This window comes from Ammospiza caudacuta, chromosome 23, assembly GCF_027887145.1.
Source record: "Ammospiza caudacuta isolate bAmmCau1 chromosome 23, bAmmCau1.pri, whole genome shotgun sequence".
Classification (NCBI taxonomy): Eukaryota; Metazoa; Chordata; class Aves; order Passeriformes; family Passerellidae; genus Ammospiza; species Ammospiza caudacuta.
Genome location: NC_080615.1, coordinates 3,062,203 through 3,086,043, shown reverse-complemented (window position 1 = coordinate 3,086,043; position 23,841 = coordinate 3,062,203). Strand labels below are relative to the sequence as shown.

General features: G+C 49.2%; 1 protein-coding gene across 3 annotated transcripts in view; it reads right to left on the bottom strand.

The window, feature by feature from the left end:
* KIRREL3 (kirre like nephrin family adhesion molecule 3) overlaps positions 1-23,841 on the bottom strand; it is a 412,450-nt gene that overhangs the window by 49,164 nt on the left and 339,445 nt on the right. For all 3 annotated transcript variants that reach the window (XM_058819093.1, XM_058819091.1, XM_058819092.1), the window contains 3 exons: positions 16,209-16,366; positions 10,610-10,760; positions 3,511-3,616 (listed from right to left, as the gene is read on the bottom strand). In XM_058819093.1, coding sequence (XP_058675076.1) covers positions 3,511-3,616; positions 10,610-10,760; positions 16,209-16,366 — 415 coding nt within the window. The remainder of the gene's footprint in view (positions 1-3,510; positions 3,617-10,609; positions 10,761-16,208; positions 16,367-23,841) is intronic.

The window sequence follows — 23,841 nt, the reverse complement described above, 5'->3', positions numbered from 1 at the left end:
TCCAGATGTCCCAGGCCTGGAGTGTTGCAGTTCCCATCCTTCTCTCCTGGCCAGTGTCAAGGTGCGGGGGGCTCCTTGTTTGGCTGACCCACTCCAGAGGGCTCCAAGCTTGAGTGCTGGAACATCTGCCAATTTTACATAGTGAAGAGCTTTGGGATCTTGTGGAAGGGAAACAAATCCCCCCTTCATCAATCAGAGCCTTTAAGCAGAAGGAAGCCCCAGCGAGCACTGCTGAGTCCTGTTTGCTTGTCACAGTGGTAAGGAAAAAGCCTTGTGCGAAGTTTACATGCTAAGGGAACTCAAGAAATGAAAAATTCAAAGTGATTGAATTTGTCATGCCTCTTTTTTTCCCTGCCCCGAACCCTTTTTATGGGAAAGCACAGCCTGAAAAAACATGCAATTAGTTTTAAGAGTAAAGTCTATCATTAAATGAATCCCAAAGCCATTTGAAGCAAAGTAGAATCATGAAGGCTCAGGGGACAGGAAGGGTGACAAGACCTGTGGCCTCAGGATGGGTGAGAAGGGAGGAAGAGGGCAGAGGGGGGACAGCAAAAACCTGTTCTACCGAGATGGCAGCAAAGACGGGAGAGGAGTGTTGGATCCACCTCTGCTTGGTGGAGAATATCAGCTCAGCTTGGCTTGGGCATAGATCCCAAGGGTGGAAACAGCCAAGGGAAATCACAGAATGCCATAACAGTTTGGGCTGGAGGGGCCTTAAAGCTCTTCTTGTTCCACCCCTGCCATGGCAGGGACAACTTCCCCTGTCCCAGGTGCTCCCAGCCCTGTCCAGCCTGGCCTTGGGCACTGCCAGGGATCCAGGGTCAGCCCCAGCTGCTCTGGGCACCCTGTGCCAGGGCCTGCCCACCCTCACAGGGAACAATTCCCAATTCCCAATATCCCATCCAGCCCTGCCCTCTGGCAGTGGGAGCCATTCCTCTTTTCCATAGTCCCTGTCCAAGGAAGTGGAAACCCTGGACTGGAGCCTTCCAGGCTGCTCCAGTGCACAAGGGATCAGCCCAGCTGGGATCAGGGATGATGTGGAAGGTCCCTTTGTTGGGTTTTGCCAGGGTTTTGCCCATGTCTGCTTCCTTGACCAGAGATGGTTGTTTTGCCTTGTACCAGAATCAGTCCTGGGGTAAGAACCACGTGGGTCCTTCACCCAGCCTGCCATGCACTTTGTTTTCCTTCTAGCTGTAAATATGAAACCAGGGCTATTTGTATCTTTGACATTAATTGACTTCTTGAATTAATAACTCTTCTGTGTAACCAGGAACACAATTATAGCTTTGTTGTGCTGGTATCCAGCTGGAAGGGATAGTTCCTACCCAGAAACTTGATTGTACTAATTAAGCTGCACGAGCCTAACAGGAGGAAGGTCATGGTACCTGTCCCCGGAGGTGCCTCCTGTTATTATCCATGGATGGTTCTGCAGAGGTAGGATGGATGGCGAGCCTGTGTGTGCATGCTCAGCCCTTCCAGGCAGGAGGGGTGAGTGGCTGATGGATGAGGCAGGACAGGGCTGTACCTGCTACACAAAGCTCTTTTCTCCCAAAGTGTGCTGACAGCCTGTCCTGCTTCCCAGAGCCATATTTTGTCTGCTTAGACAAAAAAACCTGTGATAGGAGGGGTGTTTGCTGATGCAGGAGACCTCACACCTGTGGGGACCCGGAACATCCCTCTGGCTGTCCAGGACGGCCAAGACCCTGCCAGGGGGCTCAGAGACCCTGGCACGGAGCCCAAAGCACCTGTGGGTTTGATTATGACCCATGGAGCAAATTATCAACCTTAGACGAAGATCAGCAAGCCACGACAAATTAAGTACAATGATAATGAATTTATCACAAGGTGGAAAAGTAGATTTTAGGGTTTTTGGTATGGGGAGGTTCAGGGGGCAAGATGGAGGAATCTGGGTGTGTCCAGCCTTTCTCCTTCTTCTTCTTGGCCTCCATCTTCTGCTGTGATGTTGGCACTTCTAGATTGGTTTACAGTAGAAGCTCACTGTCTAACATAGGTATTGGGAAGTAATTGTAAACATTGTACAGGTAGATTTTAGTATAAAGACATAACACTGCCCCAGGGGAGGCAGAGTGCCTGGAACTGTCCTGCTGGATGGACCTCAGCAGGGCAGGGGAAAATTATTTATAAATAAGATACAATAAACAACCTTGAGACCGAGAAATGAAGAGCTCTGACTCCTTCTTCAAGCGCTGGGCTGGGAAAAGAGACTTTTAACATTCTCAGGGTTGCAGTGACCAGAAAGGCCCTGAGACACACCCAAAGCCAAGGGCTCATGGCACAGCATCTGCTCTCCTGCCCATCAGTCCCTGAGTCTGCACTCACAGAATCACAGAATCTCCTGAGCTGGATGCACCCACAGGGATCATCAAGTCCAGCACGGTCCCTGCACAGACGCCCCCAAGTCCCACCCTGGGCATCCCTGGCAGTGCTGCCCAAACCCTCCTGTAGCTCTGGCAGCCTCGGGGCCGTGCCCATTCCCTGGGCAGCCTGGGCAGTGCCAGCACCCTCTGGGGGAAGAGCCTTTCCTGAAATCCAACCTAGACCTCTCCTGGCACAGCTCCAGCTGTTCTTTCAGGTCACCAGAGAGAAGAGAGGACCCAGAGGGGCTCAGGGCTGGCAGGGACCCCATGCACTGCCTGCACCCCAGATCTCCCTCAGCAAAACCAGACACATTTCCTGCTGCTCCACATCTCCTCAAGCACCTGTGCCCTGCTCTGAGCTCACACTGGCCTGTGCAGGGGCACTGCAGACTGTGCCCTGCAGATGTGACCCCCTCACCCAGGAGAATGTCCCACTCAAAGAGATCCCATGGAGATCCCATCCCATGTGTCCCCTCACACCTCTGGCACCTGCACCTCTGCTCTGGCCCCTCCTGGGCTCAGCTCCACCATGTTGGGCACAGAGAGGCCTGTGGTGGTTGCTTAAGGGTTACACGGAGATGGTGACAGAGCTGCTCTGTTCAAATCATAAAAGAGTGTGCAAAAAAAGGGAGACGAATTCTCCCATAATAGGCTTTTCACTCGGTGTGCATTGCTCCCAGTGTCCCCAAACAGATGGCTCTGCCAGCTCAGTGCCAGGCCTCTTAATCCACTCCAGGTGCCCATGAATCCCTGACTGGAAAGCTGTAGAAGGCAGCGGACACCTGGTGAGTGGCAGAAGAGGAGCCTCTCCATGTGCAACAGCACCATTGAGGCCAGAGTGGCACCAGAGAGCACAGAATGGGGACAGGGACCCTGCCACAGCAGGGAGGGGGGCTGGCTCCAGCCATGGCTACAGGGGCAGCAGAGGCCCTGGGGATGAGCCACAATAACCCAAGCTATTATCTCATTTTATCTGCCCAGTTCTGTCAGCACCAAGGGGGGAGAAACACAGGAGGAGGAGGTGGAAGGGTCACCAGAAACCACAGCCAGGGGTGCTGAGCTCTTTTGGGTCACCTGGACGGGAAGGCGAGATGCTCTCAGCAGAGGGCTGCACTGAGGGGTGCCAGCTCACCTGTACTGGGTGACAGCAGGGTTGGCCTTGGCAGAGCAGTGGAACTTCACAGTGTTGTCCTCCAGCACCGGCTGCGGCTCCACGGACAGGTTCACCAGGGGAGGGTCTGCAAAGAGAGACAGCCCATGAGACACCCAGGACAGCTGGGACACCCCCTGCCCGCTGCCTGCCAGCTCCTCAGGCTGTCAGAAACCCGGCAAAAGCACTGAGACTCCCTGGAGCTGTGATATCACAGAATCCCAGAGTGGGTTGGATTGGAAGGGACCTTAAAGATCACCCAGTTCCATCCCCTACTGTGACCGTGTTCACAGGTGTCTCAGGATGAGGATCTGACTCCCTGTTTCAGAAGGCTTGATTTATTATTTTAGGATATATATTACATTAAAACTATACTAAAAGAATAGAAGAAAGGATTTCATCAGAAGGCTGGCTAAGAATAGAAAAGGAAAAAATGATAACAAAGGTTTGTGGCTCGGCTCTCTGTCCAAGCCAGCTGACTGTGATTGGCCATTAATTAGAAACAACCAACATGAGAGCAATCACAGATGCACCTGTTGCATTTCACAGCAGCAGATAACCATTGTTTGCATTTTGTTCCTGAGGTCTCTCAGCCTCTCAGGAGGAAAAATCCTAAGGAAAGGATTTTCCATAAAAGATGTCTGTGACACCCTACCATGGGCAGCGACACCTTCCACTAAACCGAGCTGCTTCAAGTCTTGCCCAGCCTGGCTTTGAACACTTCCAGCTTCTCTGGAAAACCTTTTCAGGGCCTCATCACCCTCACAGGGGAGAATTTCTTCCTGAGATCTCATCTAACCCTGTCCTCTGGCAGTGGAAGCCATTTTTCAGTTTAAAGCCATATAAGGTTTGTCAGACAAGCTGATGCCACGAACGCTGCTCTTCTCTTGAAGGGCTTCAGCAAATAAGACAGGAAGAAGAGCCACAGACACCATTTGATGTAACATTTCACTTGGAAAATGTGACTGCTGGCTCTGATTCTCATTTAAGGACATAAACTCGCCTGCTTTGAGACACTCCAGTTTAATATCTTGCTGTATAACAATGATTTTTTGTCTATCCTCTAACTTTAAAGTGGCATTTCTGCTCTTTCATCAGCCTAATCATCTCTGCCAAGGCCTTACTGGTGTCACAGGCTCTCCAGTCTTCCAGCTGCTCCTCAGTTTCTCTCCTCCTTTTTACATGAGAAGCATCTAAATGCTTTAGCAGCAAATAAAATTTAGGAAAGAACCAATAAAAGCAAGCAGGAAATGGGTGAAATGTTCAGATGCAGAATAGCCAGAGTTGTGTTAATTTTTTTCTGATGACTGAGGCCTTCAGCTTTAGGTTTTAAGCATGGGACCTTATTTGAGGGCAAAAAGCAGAAAGAAATGACTTTGTGGAGGGTTTTGTTGGTGCCTGGAGAACCAGCTGTCCCATGGCAGAGGGACTTGGAGCTCATTGACCCAGGTGAGGGGCTCTCCTGCCCTTGAGGTGGGAGTCTGCTGCACACATGCAAAAACACATCCTAAAACAGGACATGTTATGTGTTCAGCATTCCCTGCTGCCTCTCTCCTCTTCCAAGTGCTCCAGCAATGCCTCTCCCAGCTGGAAAATGGAGAAAGGCTGCAGGTGACAGAGCAGGGGGCAGAGAAGCTGGGTGGTACCCCCTGGTCCAGGGCACCTCCTGTCACAGACATCCTTTATGAAAAATCCTTTCCTTAGAATTTTTCCTCCTGAGAAGCTGAGAGGCCTCAGGAACAAAATGTAAGCAATGATTATCTGCTGCTGTGGAATGCAACAGGTGCATCTGTGATTGGTCTCATGTGGTTGTTTCTAATTAATGGCCAATCACAGTCAGCTGTCCAGACTGTCTTGGTCAGTCACAGGATTTTGTTATCATTCATTTTCTATTCTTAGCCAGCCTTCTGATGAAATCCTTTCTTCTATTCTTTTAGTATAGTTTTAATGTAATATATATCCTAAAATAATAAATCAGCCTTCTGAAACACGGAGTCATATCCTCGTCTCTTCCCTCATCCTGAGACCCCTGTGAACACCACCACAACCTCCCTTGGCCTCAGGTGTGCTGGGGCATCCCAGAGCCCAGGGCTGGCTGTGGGGTCAGCACTGGACACTTGGAAGAGGAGAGAGGCAGCAGGGAAAGCTGAACATGTAACATGTCCTGTTTTAGGATGTGTTTTTGCATGTGTGCAGCAGACTCCCACCTCAAGGGCAGGAGAGCCTCTCAGATGGGTGATGAGCCCCAAGTCCCTCTGCCATGGGACAGCTGGTTCTCCAGGCACCAAAAAAACCCTCCACAAGGCCATTTCTTTCTGCTTTTTGCCCCCAAATAAGGTCCCGTGCTTAAAACCTAAAGCTGAAGGCCTCAGTCATCAGAAAAAATTAAAACAGCTCTGGCTATTCTGCATCTGAACATTTCACCCATTTCCTGCTTGCTTTTATCGGTTCTTTCCTAAATTTTGCTGTGGGGCCACGGCTCCAGCTATGCCCAAGGGGTGTCCTGGTTTTCCAGGGATGGTTTTTCCCTGCTGGCCTCTCCCTCCAGCACCCTCAGGTCAGGTCCTGCTGGAGTGACCTGCTCGGTGCCTTTGCTGGAGGGTGTGGGCTCCAACTGGGCAAACTGGTGTGGGGACGGCCTGCACAGCAAGGCTGGGTTATTCCAGCCCTGCGAGGAGCCAGGACAGCTCGGGGACACAGCAGAGGGTCGGAGGTGGCCTGGGCAGTGACCTGGGCTGGGCAGGAGGGGAGAAGCAAAGACAGAGTCCCGGCAGAGCTCCAGAGCCTCCTTCTCCTCCGCCCCGCGGTATTTACCCAGCCGGAGCCTGGCTTTGTTGTGAGCAAAGCCACCTGCCTTCCTGATGGGAAATTATGACGGGGAAATTATAGGTATTTTCAATTTACCCTAATTTCATTTTAAAATGTGCAATTCAAATGACAATAAAGATGGGCGCAGTTGGGAATATAAATGAGCTTCCCTGACACAGCAGCCCAGAGATGTATAGCGGGCTCCTAATTCATTCCCAGGCATCCTGACACTTCCCTATTGTTAGACAACAACAGCTAATCACCTTCCTTTGTTAAGTATGAATCACACTTCTCTTTAGTAGCTTCCCCATTGTTTGATGGGTTAGGAGCTGTGCCTACGATTTACAGAGAGGAACCTCTTTGTATTAAAATGAGCCCAGCTCCCTCCTGCACTCAAAATAATAAAAAAAAATAAAATTAAAAAGACAAAAAAAAAAAGGCAAAGGAAATGAATTAAAGTCTTTGATCTCTCCTTTCAGAAATGGGATTGGGCTTTCGAGTATTGTGGGTGCTGAGATAGTGTGGGTTGCCTGTGCCACTGTGTTTCGGGGCATTTTAAAGGGAAAAAAGACACAAATTGTAACTCATCAGGATGTAATTCCACTCAGTTACAATTATAATTCCTGCCTGGCTTCTTGTAATGAATTTGAATGATGGAATGAGATAGAGCCAGCCCACAGGCGGCGGGAGGAGAGGGTGTGAGTGCTGGTGCAGGTGCTGTGGGGACGGGAACTGAGACAGGTACCAGGGCCAGCATCACTCCTGAGCAGCCCTGAAGCCCGGGAGGCACCTTGGCAAACCCCTCAGCTCCCCCTGAGCACCTTGGCAAACCCCTCAGCTCCCACTGTTCCCACTGAGCACCTCAGGAACGGCTGCAGGCTGAGCTCCATGGGCTGCAGGTGCTGTGCTGGCCCTTGCCCTGCTGGTGCAGATCCCTCTCTGTGCTCCTCTCCCTCTGGACAAGCCCTTCCCAACCTCTTCACTAAGGCTGAGGTGCCACTTCAGCCCTGGGCTTTCCACTCCCCAGTGGGAAGCACAAAAGGGAATCAAACACTGCAAAGCTCCAAGGATAAACCCAGCAGGAGACCTTCCAGCACAGCGATGTGCCCCTCATCACCCTCCACTCTCCTTCTCCTCCTCCCACCTCCTCCAGAAACATACAGATGCAGCCAAATCCCTTCTTGCCATGACAAAAAAAGGTGTAAAAATGAGCATCTGCACATGTGTGTGCAGAGGCTTGGAGCAATGGCTTTGGATAAGCAATAACCTTGCTCCTCCCCATCCCAGCACGCTGGGTGTGCATTTCCATGGAGCCACTGGGCTCCTGCGGTATAAATAGTTTATGGCATATCAAAATATTAAACATGATTTTAATCCCACTTGTGATGTTCGACGCATAACTCACAGGAGGCTGACTTTGATGTGGCTGGTGGAACGGAAATCACATTGAACAGATGTTCCAGCTGGAGCTGCTTAGTGTTTCCATTACAGAGCCTGCACTGGGGTTTTTTCCTGCTCTTTCTACCAAGCCCCCCTTTTTTTATATATTTGGGAGGGAGGGTTTTATGACTCAGCTCCTTCATTGCTGCTATCATGGTCAGGCATGAGATTGATGGGACCCCAACTTCAATTTTCCATCAGCTGAAAGAGGATAATCTCTCCCACCACACACACACCCTTCCTGGGGATAACCTCCATACTGGTGTTTCTCTGCTGCCTGTGAGCATTGCTGATGCTCTTTTGAGTTGCAGAAGAAAATGAAAGAAAGCGGTAGGAGTGATTTACCAGGCTGCTGCTTCCTGGGAAGTATTATTTTTGGTTCCCTTGGATTTTTTTGCAAGGCCACCTCTCAAGCCATGCAGCTGGGTGATGTTTGCTATGGTGTGAATTCAACCTGCACTGCTGGAGCTGGAGGGGTCCAGGGGGATGCTGCAGCTCATGCCAGGCTGGGAAGAGCTCCCCAGCCAACAGCTGCTGCTTGCTTTTCCTTATTCCTCCAGAAACCACATCTTTCTCTCCCTGAGGTGCTGCTTCTCTGCTAGAAATTGGAAAAAGACCCATGAGCAGGACTTCACAGAATATTTTTTTCCCTAATTCCCTAGGGAAAAAATGAGTGGTCCAGATAATTTTTGCTTTTTTTCACTTTTAGCTCTTTGCAAAGTGAATGCAGCTGGTTGTCTACAAGGCTGGGAGTGAGACCTCATGAGCTAAAGCTGGGTTAATAGTTTCACTTGATGATCTTAGAAGTCCTTCCCAACCTTAACAATGCCATGATTCAGTTACTAGATGCAGCTAGAGCAGGCTTTTGCATCCAGGTCAAAATCCACCCCACCTCAGCTTGGTTAATCCATCTTAGTATTTTTCTCTCCCATCACCCATCCAGCTTTGGAAAATTGATATCCTCATTAGCCACCATTAAGAACAACATACTTTTAATAGCTGGGTAGAATATTACTGTTATTATATTCACAGCATGGAGAATTTAATAGCTCAGAGTGGAAATTGGTGTTCTTTATTGGGTTTTTCTCTTTCCCAAGCAGATTCCATGCGGCTCGGGGATTCAGCTCACGTCTCCAGCCCACACTGTACTGCCCTGGTGTAATGATGTCTCTGCTCCATGTTGTTTGTGTGAGTGTGTCTCCAGCTATTGTAGCTGTTTGCTGGCTGTGAAATAACCCAAGCTATTATCTCATTTTATCTGCCCAGTTCTGTCAGGACACGCAGGCAGCAACCCAAGAGCCTGGTAATCTTCCGGCAGCAAAATCTGGAAGTCTTAAATGGTGAATTTTCTGCTGTGCTCGAGTTTGTTCAGTTGAGTTTGCCAGTTTTAATTGGTCTCTGGAAAGCAGCTGGCATGCTAATATTGAACATCCTGCTTTTGCAAGTTGTGGGTAAATACAGCTGCAGAAACTGGGTGTGTGAATGGAGCGTGGCTGGAAGGGGTTGGGAGGAGCCCAAGAGCAATGGCTGCTGCAGAGGAGAGAAGAGGCCTGTGAAATGTGAATTTTGGAAGATGGCAGATTTTGCTTTGTGGATTTACAGTAAGGGTGAATGATACAGTTCTGACCACAGCCCTGTCCCCTGAGGTGGTGACTGGCTCTGTGTCATGGGAGGGACACTGTCCTGATCAGGTGTCTCACAAAAAATGTATCATTGAACTGCCTGTAAGTCTGGAAACTCGAGATTCTGCACCAGAAATCCTAACAGGACTTATCTCTGCTACTGGCCATGCCCAGAGGTGTTGCTTGCTCACCCAAAACCTTTGTGATCCATCCCTGCTCCAAAGACCCCTGAGGGCCTGGGTCAGGGCAGAACTGGGCCACCCAGAGCATGGCAGCTGGTGCTGCTTTGCCCAGATCCATGGACACACGGGAAGCAGGATATCTCTGTAGTGTGGGTGCTCCTCAGGGAGCTCAGGGGTCATTAAATCTCCTGGCTGTGACTTCGCTCTGTGATACTCCAGTGTCCCAGATTGCAAGGCAAGATGTATTCTATTTGCCATCTGTAGGGCAGTTATATTCTGTTACGTGGGCTGTTTTCCTTATCTTTTCCACACCCACTCCTCCCTCAGGAGGGGACACCTGCTGATAACAACTATTGAATGTCACTGCATGGCTGATAAGAACTACAGCATCCCATTGGGAGATGTGAGCCCAGAGATGTGAGCCCAGAGGGAGGAGCCAAGCATTGCTACCCAGATATAATCCAGAGGTTTTGAGACACCAGCAGAGTTTCTCCACTGGATTCCCCAGAGGAACAGCAGCTGCCTCTTCCACTGGATCTTCAGAGGCAGAGACTGCACCTTTCTCCAGGATCCCTGCTCCAGCAGAACCAGCCCTGACACTGCAGGAGGGCTGAGCCACAATTCCAATGGCACTGCTGCCAACACCCTGACCCACAGGGTGTCAGGTTGGGTTCTGACTCTGTCAGTGTTGTTTTGGTTTACTGCATTGTTTATTTTATCCTTTTATTTTCTTCCCTATTAAAGAACTGTTATTTCTTGCTCCCATATTTTTTGCCTGAGAGCCCCTTAATTTAAAATTTATAGCAATTCTGAGGGGTGTGGAGGGTTTACATTCTCCATTTCAGGGGAGGCTCCTGCCTTCCTAAACAAGCTCCTGTCTTTCCAAACCATGACATCCAGTATCCCAGTAAAGATAAACCCCCAGTTGCATCATGCTGCTCCTGCCTGGAGTCAGAGCCCTGGCTGGAGAGGGCAGAGAGGCCAGGGTGTCCCAGCAGCCAGGGGTGGCTCAGCCAGCTGTGTACTCACGCTGGATGTCAATGGTGACAGAGGTCTCCTTCCCGCTGGGGATGGCTTTGTTGGTGGCTCGGCACACGATGCTCTCCCCGTTCTCAATGTCGGACGGCGCGATGAACAGAGTGCTCATGATGCTCTCCCTCTTGCCGTCACGGAGGAGTGTCTGCCAGGGAAAACAGGGAGGAGGAAAGTGTTGGAAATGAATTCATAGCAAACTCTCAAAGCCTGACAGAACGCTCACATCTGTATGCAAACCTTGAGATAAAAAATGTTGACTTAGAAATGCCATGGACTAGGACAGATATTGTTGAGAGAGAAATGGAATTAGAAACAAGTTTCAAAGGGTGGCCTTGCAAATAAAACTAGATACTGTGGAGAAATAGAACCATGAAAGATGCACTGTAATGAGGCCCACAAGGGGTAATTTTAGATGATTTGCCTTAAGGCATTTACAGCATGGTGTGGTTAAAGCTGATAGGCCAAGAAACACTTATAGTGTTTTGTAATTGGGAAATAGTCGGCTTCTGATTGTGATGGTGAGAATTATAACATCTATATTGTTTCACCCTTCACATGAGACTGAAAATGGAATAAAAGTTTTTAAAACGCCTCTCAGTTGCCCCATCTCTGGGTCAGAAAAGGGCCTAATCTGACAGAAAGGACTTTCCTGCTGGAGAGGGGCCCTTTCCCCATCCCCAGGCTCAATAAGAGCTTCTCAGCCAAGCAGCTTCCTGCAATAACAATTCCTATGGCTGGAATCTGCCAAAAGCCTCAGGGGGAATAACAAAGATAAATTTCACTGCACTTCCCTGGGAATTGGGCACTTAACTTCCATCTGCTTCCCTGCAGCCCTGCTGTGCCTAGGCCAGGGAGGAAAGCTCCAGTGAGACACCTCACCCACCAGCCCAGCAAAGAGGGAGCCAGAGGCAAATGGCTTTGTGACCCTGCTGTCATCTTCTGCCAGGTGAGTGCACAAAGCTGCCTGGGCACTTCCCACAGCATTGAGGTGATGCCAGCTGCCAGCAGCACTGACAGACCCTGGCCATGGATCCTTGGCTGCTGTGCTGTGGTCTGGCCCAGCCCATGGTAAATCATCACCTCTCAGGTGTTTACTGATGGGAGCCAGAGATCAAACCCTGGGGTGTCTTAGGCTGGAAATGGGGCTCTGTGTTCTATTCACCATCTGTCAGAGGTGGGGCAGTTCTCTGCTGTTCACTGGGCAGTTTTCTTTATCCCTCCCATAGCAAATCCTCCCTCCAGGAGATCTCTGCTCTTCATGGGCCATTAATTATTAATTCTCTTCTGTTCATGGGCCATTAGTTATTAATTCTCTGCTGTCCATGGCCAGTGAGTGTCCCTGCAGGGCTGAGCCAATCCCAGCATCCCATGGGGAGATGCTCCGCCCAGGGGAGGAGCCAGGCATTCCTCCCTGGATCCAATCTGAGCTTTGGGACACCCCAGCAGCCTCTGCCCCCTGCATTGCCAGAGGAGCAGCTTTGTGCTGCCCTGCATGGCCAGAGGGAGCCCAGGCCCATCTGCAGCAGCCCTGGAGCTGCAGAGGAAAACTCCCCCCTTGTGCAGGATCCCTGCTGCAGCAGAGCCACAGCTGGCACTGCAGGAGGGCTGAGCCCCCATGGGATGGGGCTGGGACACCCCCTGACACACAGGGAGACAGGGCCTGTTATGACTCTTGTCAGTGGTTTGTTTTGTATTACTGCATTTTTATTTTATTTTAATTTTCTTCCCTAATAAAGAACTGTTATTCCTACTCCCATATCTCTCCCTGAAAGCCCTTTAATTTCCAAATTATAATAATTCAGAGGGAGGAGGTTTATATTTTCCATTTCATTGGAGGCTCCTGCCTTCTTTAGCTGACACCTGTCTGTTCAAACCAAGACAGGTGGTTACCAGCTCTGCCTGCTCAGCCTTGGCACCGTGCTTCTTCCCTGGATTTATCTGAATTCAGCTGTGGTGCCCTGCTGTGCCTCTTTTGGGAGCACAGGAGCCTGGGAGAGCTTCCTTACCACCCCCTAATCCTCCTGCATGTTCTTACAGGAGGTCACGTCACCCCGTAACCCTGACTTTGATCAGCTGAGCCCTCAGAGCTCTCAAGATGTTGTGTGCTTTTCAGCCTTTGAATCGTTCTCTGACCTCTGACCTCTCTCTGGTTTATCCACTGTGGATTTTTGACCCTGCCAGGCAGTTTTTCCTTCTAAATCTTTATCCTTCAAGTTTGTTCCTCACAGTGTAAGACAGGGCTTTACTGGGAGATAACAGATGTCAGAAAGATGTGTGCATGTGGCACTTGGGGACATGGTTTAGTGGTGGCCTTGGCAGTGCTGAGGGAATGGTTGGACTTGATTTTGGAGAGCTTTTCTGACCTTAATGATTCTTTGATTCCAAGACTAAAGCTTTCCCTGGGTCACTGTGGCACAGCCTTCATGCACACAGGTTTGTGCCTCTCAAGCACAGGAGACAAGGAAGGATGCTGAGAAACTGTCACCACAATCAGCCCAGAATCCCAGAGTCATGGGGGTTGGAAAAGCCCTCTGAGATTGACTCCATCCATTTACCCAGCACTGACAGCACTGACCCACTAAACCACGTCCCTCTCCACCACATCCACAGGGTTTTGGAACACTTCCAGGGATGGGGAATCCACCACCATGCTGAGAGCTCGTTCCAATGGCTGAATATCTTTTCAGTAAAGAAATTTTGTCATTATCCAATCTAAACATTCCCTGGTACAATTTGAGGCCATTTCATCTCCTCCTGTCCTGTTCCCTGGGAGCTGAGCCCGACTCCTCCCCTGAATCCCCCTCCTGTCAGGGAGAGCAAGAAGGTTCCCCCTGAGCCTCTTTTTCTCCAGGCTGAGCCCCCACAGCTCCCTCAGACACTCGTGGTCCTCCAGCCCCTTCCCCAGCTCCATTCCCACCTCTGGACACAACTGTAGGATGCTGCCCTGTCCTTGCTTTATTGTCACCCTGTGTGCTCTTCCCTTGGGGAACAACACCCCACTTTGGTGCTGGGGTTGAGGTGAACCCAAAGTCTGTGCAAAATTTCCCCTATTTGAGGTAAACCTCCAAATCCCGCAGGATCTTGTAACACTCCCTGTCCCCTTCAGCAGGGATCAGAGGGATTTCAGTCAGCTGTGGCTGTTCTGTGCTGCCTGGCTGGGATTGCAGGGGGCTGCATATGGATCATTTGGTGGACTGGAAATTCAGAGTAACAAAGAAATTATCACTCAGTGTGAATGGTTTCAGGCAGTCAGTAACCCAAACAGGACTTCTTTTTTGGTTGGCTGGAATATCTGGATCAAAGGAAAGCTGGGTTGGGTTTCACTTCTCTTGAAAAATCAGAAAGAGGCAAATTGAGGAACTATTTTAAAGGGAGCTTGAAAAGGGAAATGTTTCTGAGATCCCAAACTTCCAACTCAAAAAATGTCCCCTCCCAACCCATCCCTGCAAAATGCTTAAAATGCCATGGAGATCTCTGTGCTGTGGGAGATGGATGTGCAGCCTGGAAAACTCTGCTTTGGAAGGGTGTTTTGTTGGAAATATTTTAAAGATGGGCATTCCCCCTTGTGGATCTGAAAGGGAGAGGGCTCAAAATGTGTCTCCTCAGGGCTTGCCAGCCCTGGAAGGGAAGGCTGGGCGTGAGGGGGATAAGCAGTGAACAACTGCACATCAATGGCCTGGATTTTAATTAATTCCACTCCATTTGAGAGAGAAAGAGAGAGAGAGAAAAATAGAGGGGTCAGTTCTCCCTGGCTCTAATTAGTGCTTCCTCTCCTCTGCGTGGCAGGCAGGGAGATGGGGCAGATTCCCCTGCTCACCCCTGGCTGCAGGGAAGCAGCTCAGCTCAGCAAGGAGGAGGAGGAGGAGGAGAGGGAGGAGGAAGGAAGGGTGTTCTGCCTCCTCTGCTCTCCCCAGCAAATCAGGGTATTGCTGGGATGAGGCTGGATGGAGGCTGCACAGTGGCAGCCCAGGGTGAAATGTTTATTAAAGATCTTTGGGAGCTCGAGGAATGGCTCTGACTGCCCACTTTGAAGTTTTGGCTGCAAACTGACCCATTTTAGGCTTTGAATTTTGCTGTCGAGAAAAATTTCATTAAAACTGTCAAGTGTTACTGAATCTTTCACACTCAGCAGCCATCAGGAGCCCATAAACAGGAGAACATTTGGGGTCCCATTCCCAGTGTGCTGCTGATTGCTCTTTGATTATTTCCTTCATGACCCAATAAAGATTTTCTGTCTAAATTTTAAAAATGCCAAGAACCCTGACAATTTTTCATGGAAAACGGCACTTGGAGGAGGGGACACATGTCACTGCAACCACCCCTTTGATCCAGAGCTTCTACTGCAGAAGCAGAACCAGGGCTGGGTCAGTGCTGCTGCACACAGCATTAACACCACACCCTAAAGGTGGGATTAATGGGGGAGAAGTGGCCACACCAGGGGATGACAATCTGTAAGAAGGTACAAAAAGCCAAATTCAGAGCAGAGCCCATTTTGGTGACAGTTTGTGGCTCCTCAACTGCATCCTGCTGACTGTTTTCCTCCCAGGCTCCCCAGTGGGAAGGGATGAGCTTGCAGAGCTGAGGGTTGTTGGGAAGGATGAAAGTTTGACAAGAAAGTCTCACAGATATGTGTGCTTGGCAGAAAGATTTTTAAATGTAGAGTCTGAAGAAGGAATAGAGATGGAAGCAAGTTTTGATATAGAAGAAAAGAATTGCTGAGCCAGTCTTACTGGATAACCAAGGAGCCAAAGGGTGTGTTAGTTAGAAGGGGTTTTTATGACTTAGAGCAAAGGATAAACCCACCCCAAACAAGAAGATGTTTTTACCAAGCAGAAAGAGAGCACAGGCAAACAAGTCAGCAAAGTTGCAAGTAGAAAAAAGATCTCAGAATTTTCCACTGCAAGAAAACTGAAAAACAACTTCCAGCTTAAACTGTAATGTACTAACTTTTAGTGATTGGAGAACAGTAACATGAATATGGTAATTACAGTAGTTATGATAGGCTATAGATAATAGTTAAGGTATAGATTGGTTCTACTGTCTTAAGATGCTCGGCAAAGAAAAGTATATAATGCAATGTAACCAAAAGAAAAGTATAGAATGCATTGTAACCAAAACCAAAGGGTCTCCAGGCCTGCAGCTGGAGCTGACAGTTGTGGGCACAGCTCTGTCACCCACCACCCTGGACTGCTGTAACCTCTTGGATGGAATAAATTGCATTTTGGATACAATAAACTGCATTTGGAGAGCCCCTGAAGTCCCACATCTCTCATTTCGGCTCTTACAGTGGTGCCCAATGTAGGGTGCCATTAGTAAGAGCCTGAATGAGGGATGCAGGTTTCCAGGCCTGCCTGCAGCTGGAGCTGACAGCTGTGGGCACAGCTCTGTCACCCACCACCCTGGACTGCTGTAACCTCTTGGCTGGAATAAACTGCATTTTGGATACAATAAACTGCATTTGGAGAGCCACCTGGAGTCCCACGTCTTTCATTTTGGCTCTTACAAGAGCGCTGCCCCAAATGTTTGGGGTTGTGTGAAGTGTCAGGCCTGGTGCCCTCTCACGAGCACTTGTCCCAGCCCCATCCTGCCTCACCTTGGAATAGGTGGCTCCATTGATGACTTCTCCCCTCCTCATCCAGATGATGGAGGCTGCTGGCTTGGCGTTGTCTGCGTGGCAGGTCAGGTTCAGGGGGTCTCCTGCTCTCAGGCTGATGATGGGCCCCCCCAAAATGACAGGGTCATCTGGAGGAACTGCAGTGAAACAGGAGAGAGGAGACAATGCCATTAGAAGCATGAACCCCACCTTCCTGGAGTCATCTGTGGGGCTGAGCTGCCAGGGCTGCCCTGTGACCTCTCAGATGGTTTGGGATGGCCATGGCAGTGCCACCCCTGTCCTCAGTTACAGCCACCTGCCTTCTGCTGCTCTGCTGCCTCAGATTTGACCTCCAGCAGCAACAACTGGAGAAGTTTATGAGGGGACTTGGGCCAGGTGGCTTCAAGCTTTGCAGGAATATGAGAGATCAGGTCTGTGGCAGATAAATCCACCAAGGGCTACTAAACCCTCAACGCCTGGTGTCATCGCATTTCTCTTCACAGAGGAAAGCAAGGCACAATTCTTCCCGAGAATATTTCTGGGTTTCACATTCTCTGAACCTCAGAGAAAGGAAAAATAATTCTTATTGAGAATGAGAACAGAAGAATCCTGACTCCTTCGACGGCCAGGCTGGGAAAAAGAAGCTTGTTCATATCTCTACTGTGAGCAGCAGAGATTCTGAGGCCTCGGGACCAAAGCCCCCTCTGCAATCCCCAAGCCTGGCTTTGCTCCTGAGCTGCCCCTGCCTCGTGGTTGGATGGGGAGGATTTAGAATCTCCAGCACCGGGCTGGGGTGGGAGCTGGGAAGGGATTATGGTCCCTGACAAGGCAGAGGTGGCTGCCTGCCCCAGGCTGGGATTTGCAGATGTGCTGTGGGCACTCCCTGCTGTGCACAGCGGCTGCCAAGCACTGGGAGTAATGGGATTTTTCAGCTCAGTGGGTGGAACCCATGGACCAGGGAAAAAGCTTTTCTACACGGATCCAAAATGTACTTTTTTTCCTTTTTTCTCTCTCTCTTTTTTTTTTTTTTTCTTTTTTTTTTTTTTTTTTTTTTTTTTCCCTCAGGCTAAAAGAGTGGAACAAGAAAGTGAAAATCTGTGGTTTGGGTTAGTTGCCTGCCTGTCATTGAGATGTGAAAATGGGAACAATTCTGCTCCATTCTGGGGTTATTTAACTATAAAGGAGGTATGAATTTTAATTTTTAAGATTTATTTATTTTATTTCATGGGATGAGTTTATGCTGTTTAAACCCAAATCTGGCATTGTTCAATAGTTTTTTTTCCCCTCACTGAATCCATTAATTGAATTTGACCTCTGCTTGTAAAAAACATTGAAAATTCATCTTGTAGAGTGGGGAAAAAACCAACCCACAAATCTTTCTCTGAAGACTATCTTGGAATTTAATGAAGGAACTTTTATGGTGGGATGTTTGACATTCCTGACTTTTTTCACTGGTATTCCTGTAGCAACATCTCCCCTGCAAAGCAATCTAGAGTGTCCACCAGGGGATATTATGGGACAGGGGAGAACATAATGCAAACAAACATGGAATCACTTGTCAGGCCCGTGCCAGAAATCCTCAGTTTTTAGTTTTGCTCCAGTTTCTCCCTATGGGATGAGCAGCCAGCCTTGAGGAGCTGCTTATGGCGATGAGGAGAGGATGGGTTCTGGTGATCTCTTCCCAAGTAAATGATTTTCGTCACCCAGTCCTCCAGGTATCTGTGAATTATTGATGTCTCCAGGCTCCCTAACAGGGAGTTTGCTTGGGGTGGAGGGTTTGATGAAGAGGAATCAGTGATGTCTCTCTAACTTCTGCAGTATGAAGGATGGATGCATTCTTCCCCATTCCACCTCCAGCCTGGGAGAGGAGGCAGAGGACGAGGAGGAGGAGAAGAATGAAAAGATGAAAAGGGGAGAAGAAGAAAGGAGGGAAAGCAAGAAGCCATGATCCATTATTCATCCACTGTGCTCCCAGGATTGGTTGTTATTATGAGGCACCACTACAGAATCTGGTCTCCTAATTTTTAATCACGCAGCTATGGAAGCTCTAACTTTCCTGATTAAACCAGGGATATAAATAGGAAGAGTTGTTTGGGGTTGCAGGGGGGGTTATTCCTGACAGCAAAGCAAATGAAGTTAACTCACTCATGGCCAGGAAGATTGAAATGATGGAGAAGAGATCCAGGACAGCTCCAGCCCACAGGAGCGGAAAGCTGCATGGAAACGGCCTCAAGTGCACCAGGGAGGTGTAGTTGGGATATCAGGGAAAAATCCTTCACTGAAAGGATGGTCAGGTGGGAACAGGCTGCCCAAGGCAGTGTGGAGTCCCCATCACTGGATGTGGCACTTGGGGACGTGGTTAGTGGTGAACATGGGACTCCATGGGCTTACAGGGCTTTTCCAGCCTGAATGGTTCCATGAGTCTGTGACATGCAGCTTGTCATGGGGTGACAGTCCCCATAAATTATCCCCACATGGACATGAGAGTGATGTGGAGGTGAATCACCCCAGCTGAAGGTCTCCTGTTCCTCACGTTGCCCTCAGGACCTCAGCTGGACACTTGTCCCTCTCTTCACTGCAGGCAAAATTTTCCCAAGAAATGCTGACAAACTTCTCCCTGCCAAACCCCTCATTTTCTGTCAAAATACAGGAATTGCTGAATATTTTAAAACCAGCCTTGGACAGGCTTCAGTCTATTCTCCATAGCTCTGGGCTGCCTGGATGAGAGGGGACAGCTTGGGGTCTCTGCCCTTTGGAGAAGTGCACTTACAGCACATCATCACAAAGAAACACAATTAAATGCTGGTGCTCTTGGTGCATTCATCAGCTTTTTAAATTACTTGTTAGAGACTTTCCTGCACACTGTCCCACTCTGCACAACTTGGTTAATTAGTGACCCCCACAGAATTCTTCTGCTGGGCTGAGACCCCAGGCTAAGGCTGCCTTTAGGAATGACCTGGATGTCTTTAAACGCTCCCAGCAGCTGGACAAGGATGTGGCAAGCAAGCAGAGCCTCAGTCATTAGCAAGAGTTGCTGAGATAACAGGATCCTGCAGCAGCCAGGTCCTGGAAGTGCAGCAAGCAAACAGCCCTGCAGCCAGCAGCACATTTTCCCTAATTAAGGCTGTTTTCCTGGGTTGTGCCTGGTGCCTCGCTGCTGCTGGGTTTGTGTAACCACCTCCTCTTCTTGGGGCCAACCTCTTCTCAGAGTTAAGTGATTCAACCCCAACACCTGCTGGGGTGAGCAGCCCCCGAGGGCTGCCCTGAGCCAAATGTCTGCAAGGAGAGTTCAGCTGGTGTGGACTCAGCACAAGAGTCCCCTGTGGAATGAGATCCCTTGGATAAGGCTGTCACAGACATCTTTTATGAAAAATCCTTTCCTTAGGATTTTCTCTCCTGAGAAACTGAGAAGCCTCAGGAACAAAATGTAAACAATGGTTATCTGCTGCTGTGGAATGCAACAGGTTGATGTATGATTGGTCCATGGGGTTGTTTCTAATTAATGGCCAATCACAGTCCAGCTGTCTGTCACAGGATTTTGTTATCATTCTTTTTCTATTCTTAGCCAGCCTTCTGATGAAATCCTTTCTTCTATTCTTTTAGTATAGTTTTAATATAATATATATAATAAAATAATAAATCAAGCCTTCTGAAACATGGAGTCAGCATTCTCATCTCTTCCCTCATTGTCGGACCCCTGTGAACACCGTCACAAAAGGGTTAATTTGCTATGGTATCATTTCTGTGCATCATTTGGAATCGAGCATCCTCTTCTCTGCCTGAGAGCTGCAGGGAGCTGCCTCCTCTTCCCAGACAGTCTCTGCTTTCCCCACCAGCCTTGGGGGCATTTTGGAGCTTTAGTGGTGCTGCTCTGCACGATGCTTTTGAGATTCTGGGGTGTTTTGGTGACACTCATGGCTGCAGAACTCCCTGGAGCTGATCAAAGGAAAAGAGCAGCTCCCCTACCAGGTGAAATCAGCAGAGGTTGGGTTGTTTAATTGGCAAAATGAAGGCTGGGAGGCTTCACTGGCATGAGTTAGAGTGAAAGAACCAGGAGTAGGCTGGGAGAAGACAAAGGAAAAAGCAGGAAAATTTGGATGCTGGGGGAGAAAGATGGTTCTCTGTTTCATCAAGTGTCTAGGAAAGCTTTCCACGGGGAGGAAAAGGGGCTAGAACACAAAACTGCTTTTAGGATGAAGCTTGCTACACGGGATAAGAGAATCCCCTTACAGGGATTGTGTTTCTGGCAGAGCTTTCCAGCAGACTGTTCAGGGTCTCGCTGTATTATCAACCCTGAAGGCTGCAAATTGTGAGGGCCTAAACCACTGCAGAGCAGCTTACAGCTCCAGGAGTGCTCAGCTTTCCATTTATCAGGCCTTTACACATTTAGGATTCAGATTTCCAGCAGTTCTTCAGAGCTAGGAAGGATATAAACACACTCTTAGGTTTTGTCCAACACTTGAAAGGGAGGGATTTTGCTATCTGAGCATTGTCACGGGCTGGGCTTCTTAGGGCAGCACCAAGTGGGGACTTGGGGCAGGACTGTGGGGCTCAGTGAGCTAAGATCTGGAGGAAACCTAGCCCTGGATGCCAACTGCATCTGTTCTACCTCTCCCCTTCCTGATGCAATTGGGATTTCAGTCCTTTTGATTTGGCAGGTGAGGAAAAACGAACCACACAGAGTGAGTGGTCAGAGTTTAAATGGGGAGAGCACAGGGCTCAGAGTCCCTCCTGACTCCAGTGGGGAATATTCAAGTCTGACTGAGCAGATCTTCCTTGGCATCCTACATCTGAAACCTGGAGACCAATCCTGTCTGCAGCAGCTCAGCAGGAGGAGGCTCCACTCTCCTCATCTTCATCTTCCCATGCTGGGCTCATCCCCAGCAGAGGGGGCAGCAGGGTGGGTGAGGGGATTCTGCCCTTCTGCTCTGCCCTTGTGAGCCCCCATCCTCAGAGCTGAACCTGAACCCAGCTCTGGAGTCCTCAGCACAGGAGGGACCTGGAGCTGCTGGAGTGAGGCCATGGAGCTGCTCCAGGGCTGGAGCCAGGCTGGGAGAGCTGGGGGTGCTCACCTGGAGAGGAGAAGGCTCCAGGGAGAGCTCAGAGCCCCTGCCAGGGCCTGAAGGGGCTCCAGGAGAGCTGGAGAGGGACTGGGGACAAGGGATGGAGGGACAGGACACAGGGAATGGCTCCCACTGCCAGAGGGCAGGGCTGGATGGGATATTGGGAATTGGGAATTGTTCCCTGTGAGGGTGGGCAGGCCCTGGCACAGGGTGCCCAGAGCAGCTGTGGCTGCCCCTGGATCCCTGGCAGTGCCCAAGGCCAGGCTGGGCATGGCTGGGAGCAGCCTGGGATGGTGGAATCTGTCCTTGCCATGGCAGGGGGTGGCACTGATCCCTTCCAAGCTAAACCATTCCATGCCTCTGTGATTGTATAAAACAATCCCTGGAGCTCTCTGCACCTTCCCTACACACAACAGGCTGAAAACCACCCAGTCCATGCTGTCCACAGCCAATTCACAGAGGCCACACTGGCTCTGGGATGAGCTCTGGCATTGCTTGCAAGCATCCATCCCCCTCTGTGTGCTGCCAGCCTCTGGCCCTGCTGAGATTGCCATGGCATGCAAGGCTGGTGCTTTGCCTGCCTGCATCCATCCCATGGCAGGCCCTGGCAGGGTCGCCCACCCTGGGCTGGGATTCTTGCTCTGTGCAGTACAGAGCTGTCCCCCAGTCCTTGCTGGGTCAGGGATGGATGGGAAAAGGAGGATGTTGTGGCTACAGGTTCCCTCTTGTCCCTGCTGTGTCCTGGCCACATCTTTCCCAGCCTCTGCTGCCTCATTCCTGCCCCCTGCCCATGGGAGCTGAGCCTGGAGAGCCTGAAAAATGCTGGGCAGCTCCTGGTGCTCCAGAACTGCTGCCAGGAGAGGGAAAGGAAAGAGATGCAGGCAAACAGCACAGCCTGGGGAAAACACACTAAAAAATAAATCAAAAGAAACAAGGGAGCCAGGGAGAAAAATAGTGATGAAAGTTTAAATAGTGCATCTCTCTCTCGGTCCTATTTGTCTTGTGGCACTTCAGTGTGTATTTGTGTGTGAGCAGGAGGGGCTGGGGGGCTGCCAGGGCTGCTGCCTCCTCTCCACCCCAAGCACCTGTGTCCCTGTTTCCCTCCTGTCTCTGCAGCTGAGCCTCATTCATGGACCCTCCTCACATTAAGGAGCTCATGAAAAACAAGCCATTAATATTTCCTAAAATTCTCCCCCTTTCCCCCCCTATTTTCTCCTAATGATGTGGGTTTTTTCATCCGGTCTCACATGTTCCACATTTCTAGGGTCAGCAGGATGGATTTCTCCAGTGAAAGAGAATGAAGATCCCTAAAACTCAGAAATGATTCCTAGAGATGGTTTCATCTCACTGCAGCAAAGCACAGCTCAGCTTTCCCACTCACTGCCCTGGAGGGGCTGATTTTCCTCCATCTAAGCCCTCTCCAGGTCATTTTGAGGAATATCACTGGAATACTCTTTGCTTTTCCATGCTGAGGTTTGCTCCTAGATTCTTGGCTAGAGAGAGTTTTAAATATTCAGTTTTCACAATGGATTGGAATTAAATCAAATGTCAAAGTCCTAAAATCCTTTGTGAGAGCTGGGTCTGGGCAGGATCCATTTTGGAGAGCACACAAACAGATCTGACATGGGATAAGTGAGCATTTGTATTCCACTGAAAAGCCTTCTATGCAAGGAGAAAGAAGTTTTGGCAGCCCCCTTCCACACTTTAACAAAGATCCAGATGCTGTGCAGGCAGGGAGCTGGCCAGGTATGGATTGTGTGAAAAATGCATGTATTTTATGATTGGCTTTTCTCAGATATTAAAGTGAATATTATATGTGTTGTGTTAGAAAGTAATGCTGTATTAATTCTCTTAAGTAGTGTGTTAAATAGAGTTTTAGGTTGTGAAAAAATGTTAAAATAGAAATGATGCTATGTAGGATACTTTTTTAAAGAAAGGACTTGCAGTGAGATAGCAGCCACAGGACACCTGAATCTTTCAGAGAAAAAGAATTTATTGCTCCATTATCAGAAGAAATGAACTTCTTCCTGCCTCAAAGGTGCTGTCAGGATTCAGAGGAAGAAGTTGTGGATGACCAGAATCCTGTGTTTGAATGGAATTTATGCATCATGTATGAAGTGTATGAATATGCAACAGGCTGTTGCTTTTAAGGGTTAATCCTCTGTTAATGTGGGTCCTTCTTTGGGCTTGTGCTGCCCAGAAAAGGCACCCAGACTGTCCATAACTCTTTGTATTTATTGCCTCATATTGTCCTAATTCAATTTGTCCAAATTGTTATTACTCTAATTGTATTACTATTTTTTAATAACCATTTTCTTTCTATTAAACTTTTGAAATTTTAAAAACAAGTGATTGGCATTTTTCACAGATTGTTTATGTGGAACGCTCACTCTGCAAAGAGTAAAAAACTTAAAATTTTCCTCTCCCAGTTGAAAGGGCAGCACAATGCCAAAGAATAGATTGCATTTTCCAGGTCCTTGTTTGATTCTGCCCACCAAGGCAGTGGTTTTGGATGGATCATATCCGATGGAACAGCCACTGCCAAGCCCTAACTCAGGACAGATTTGGAG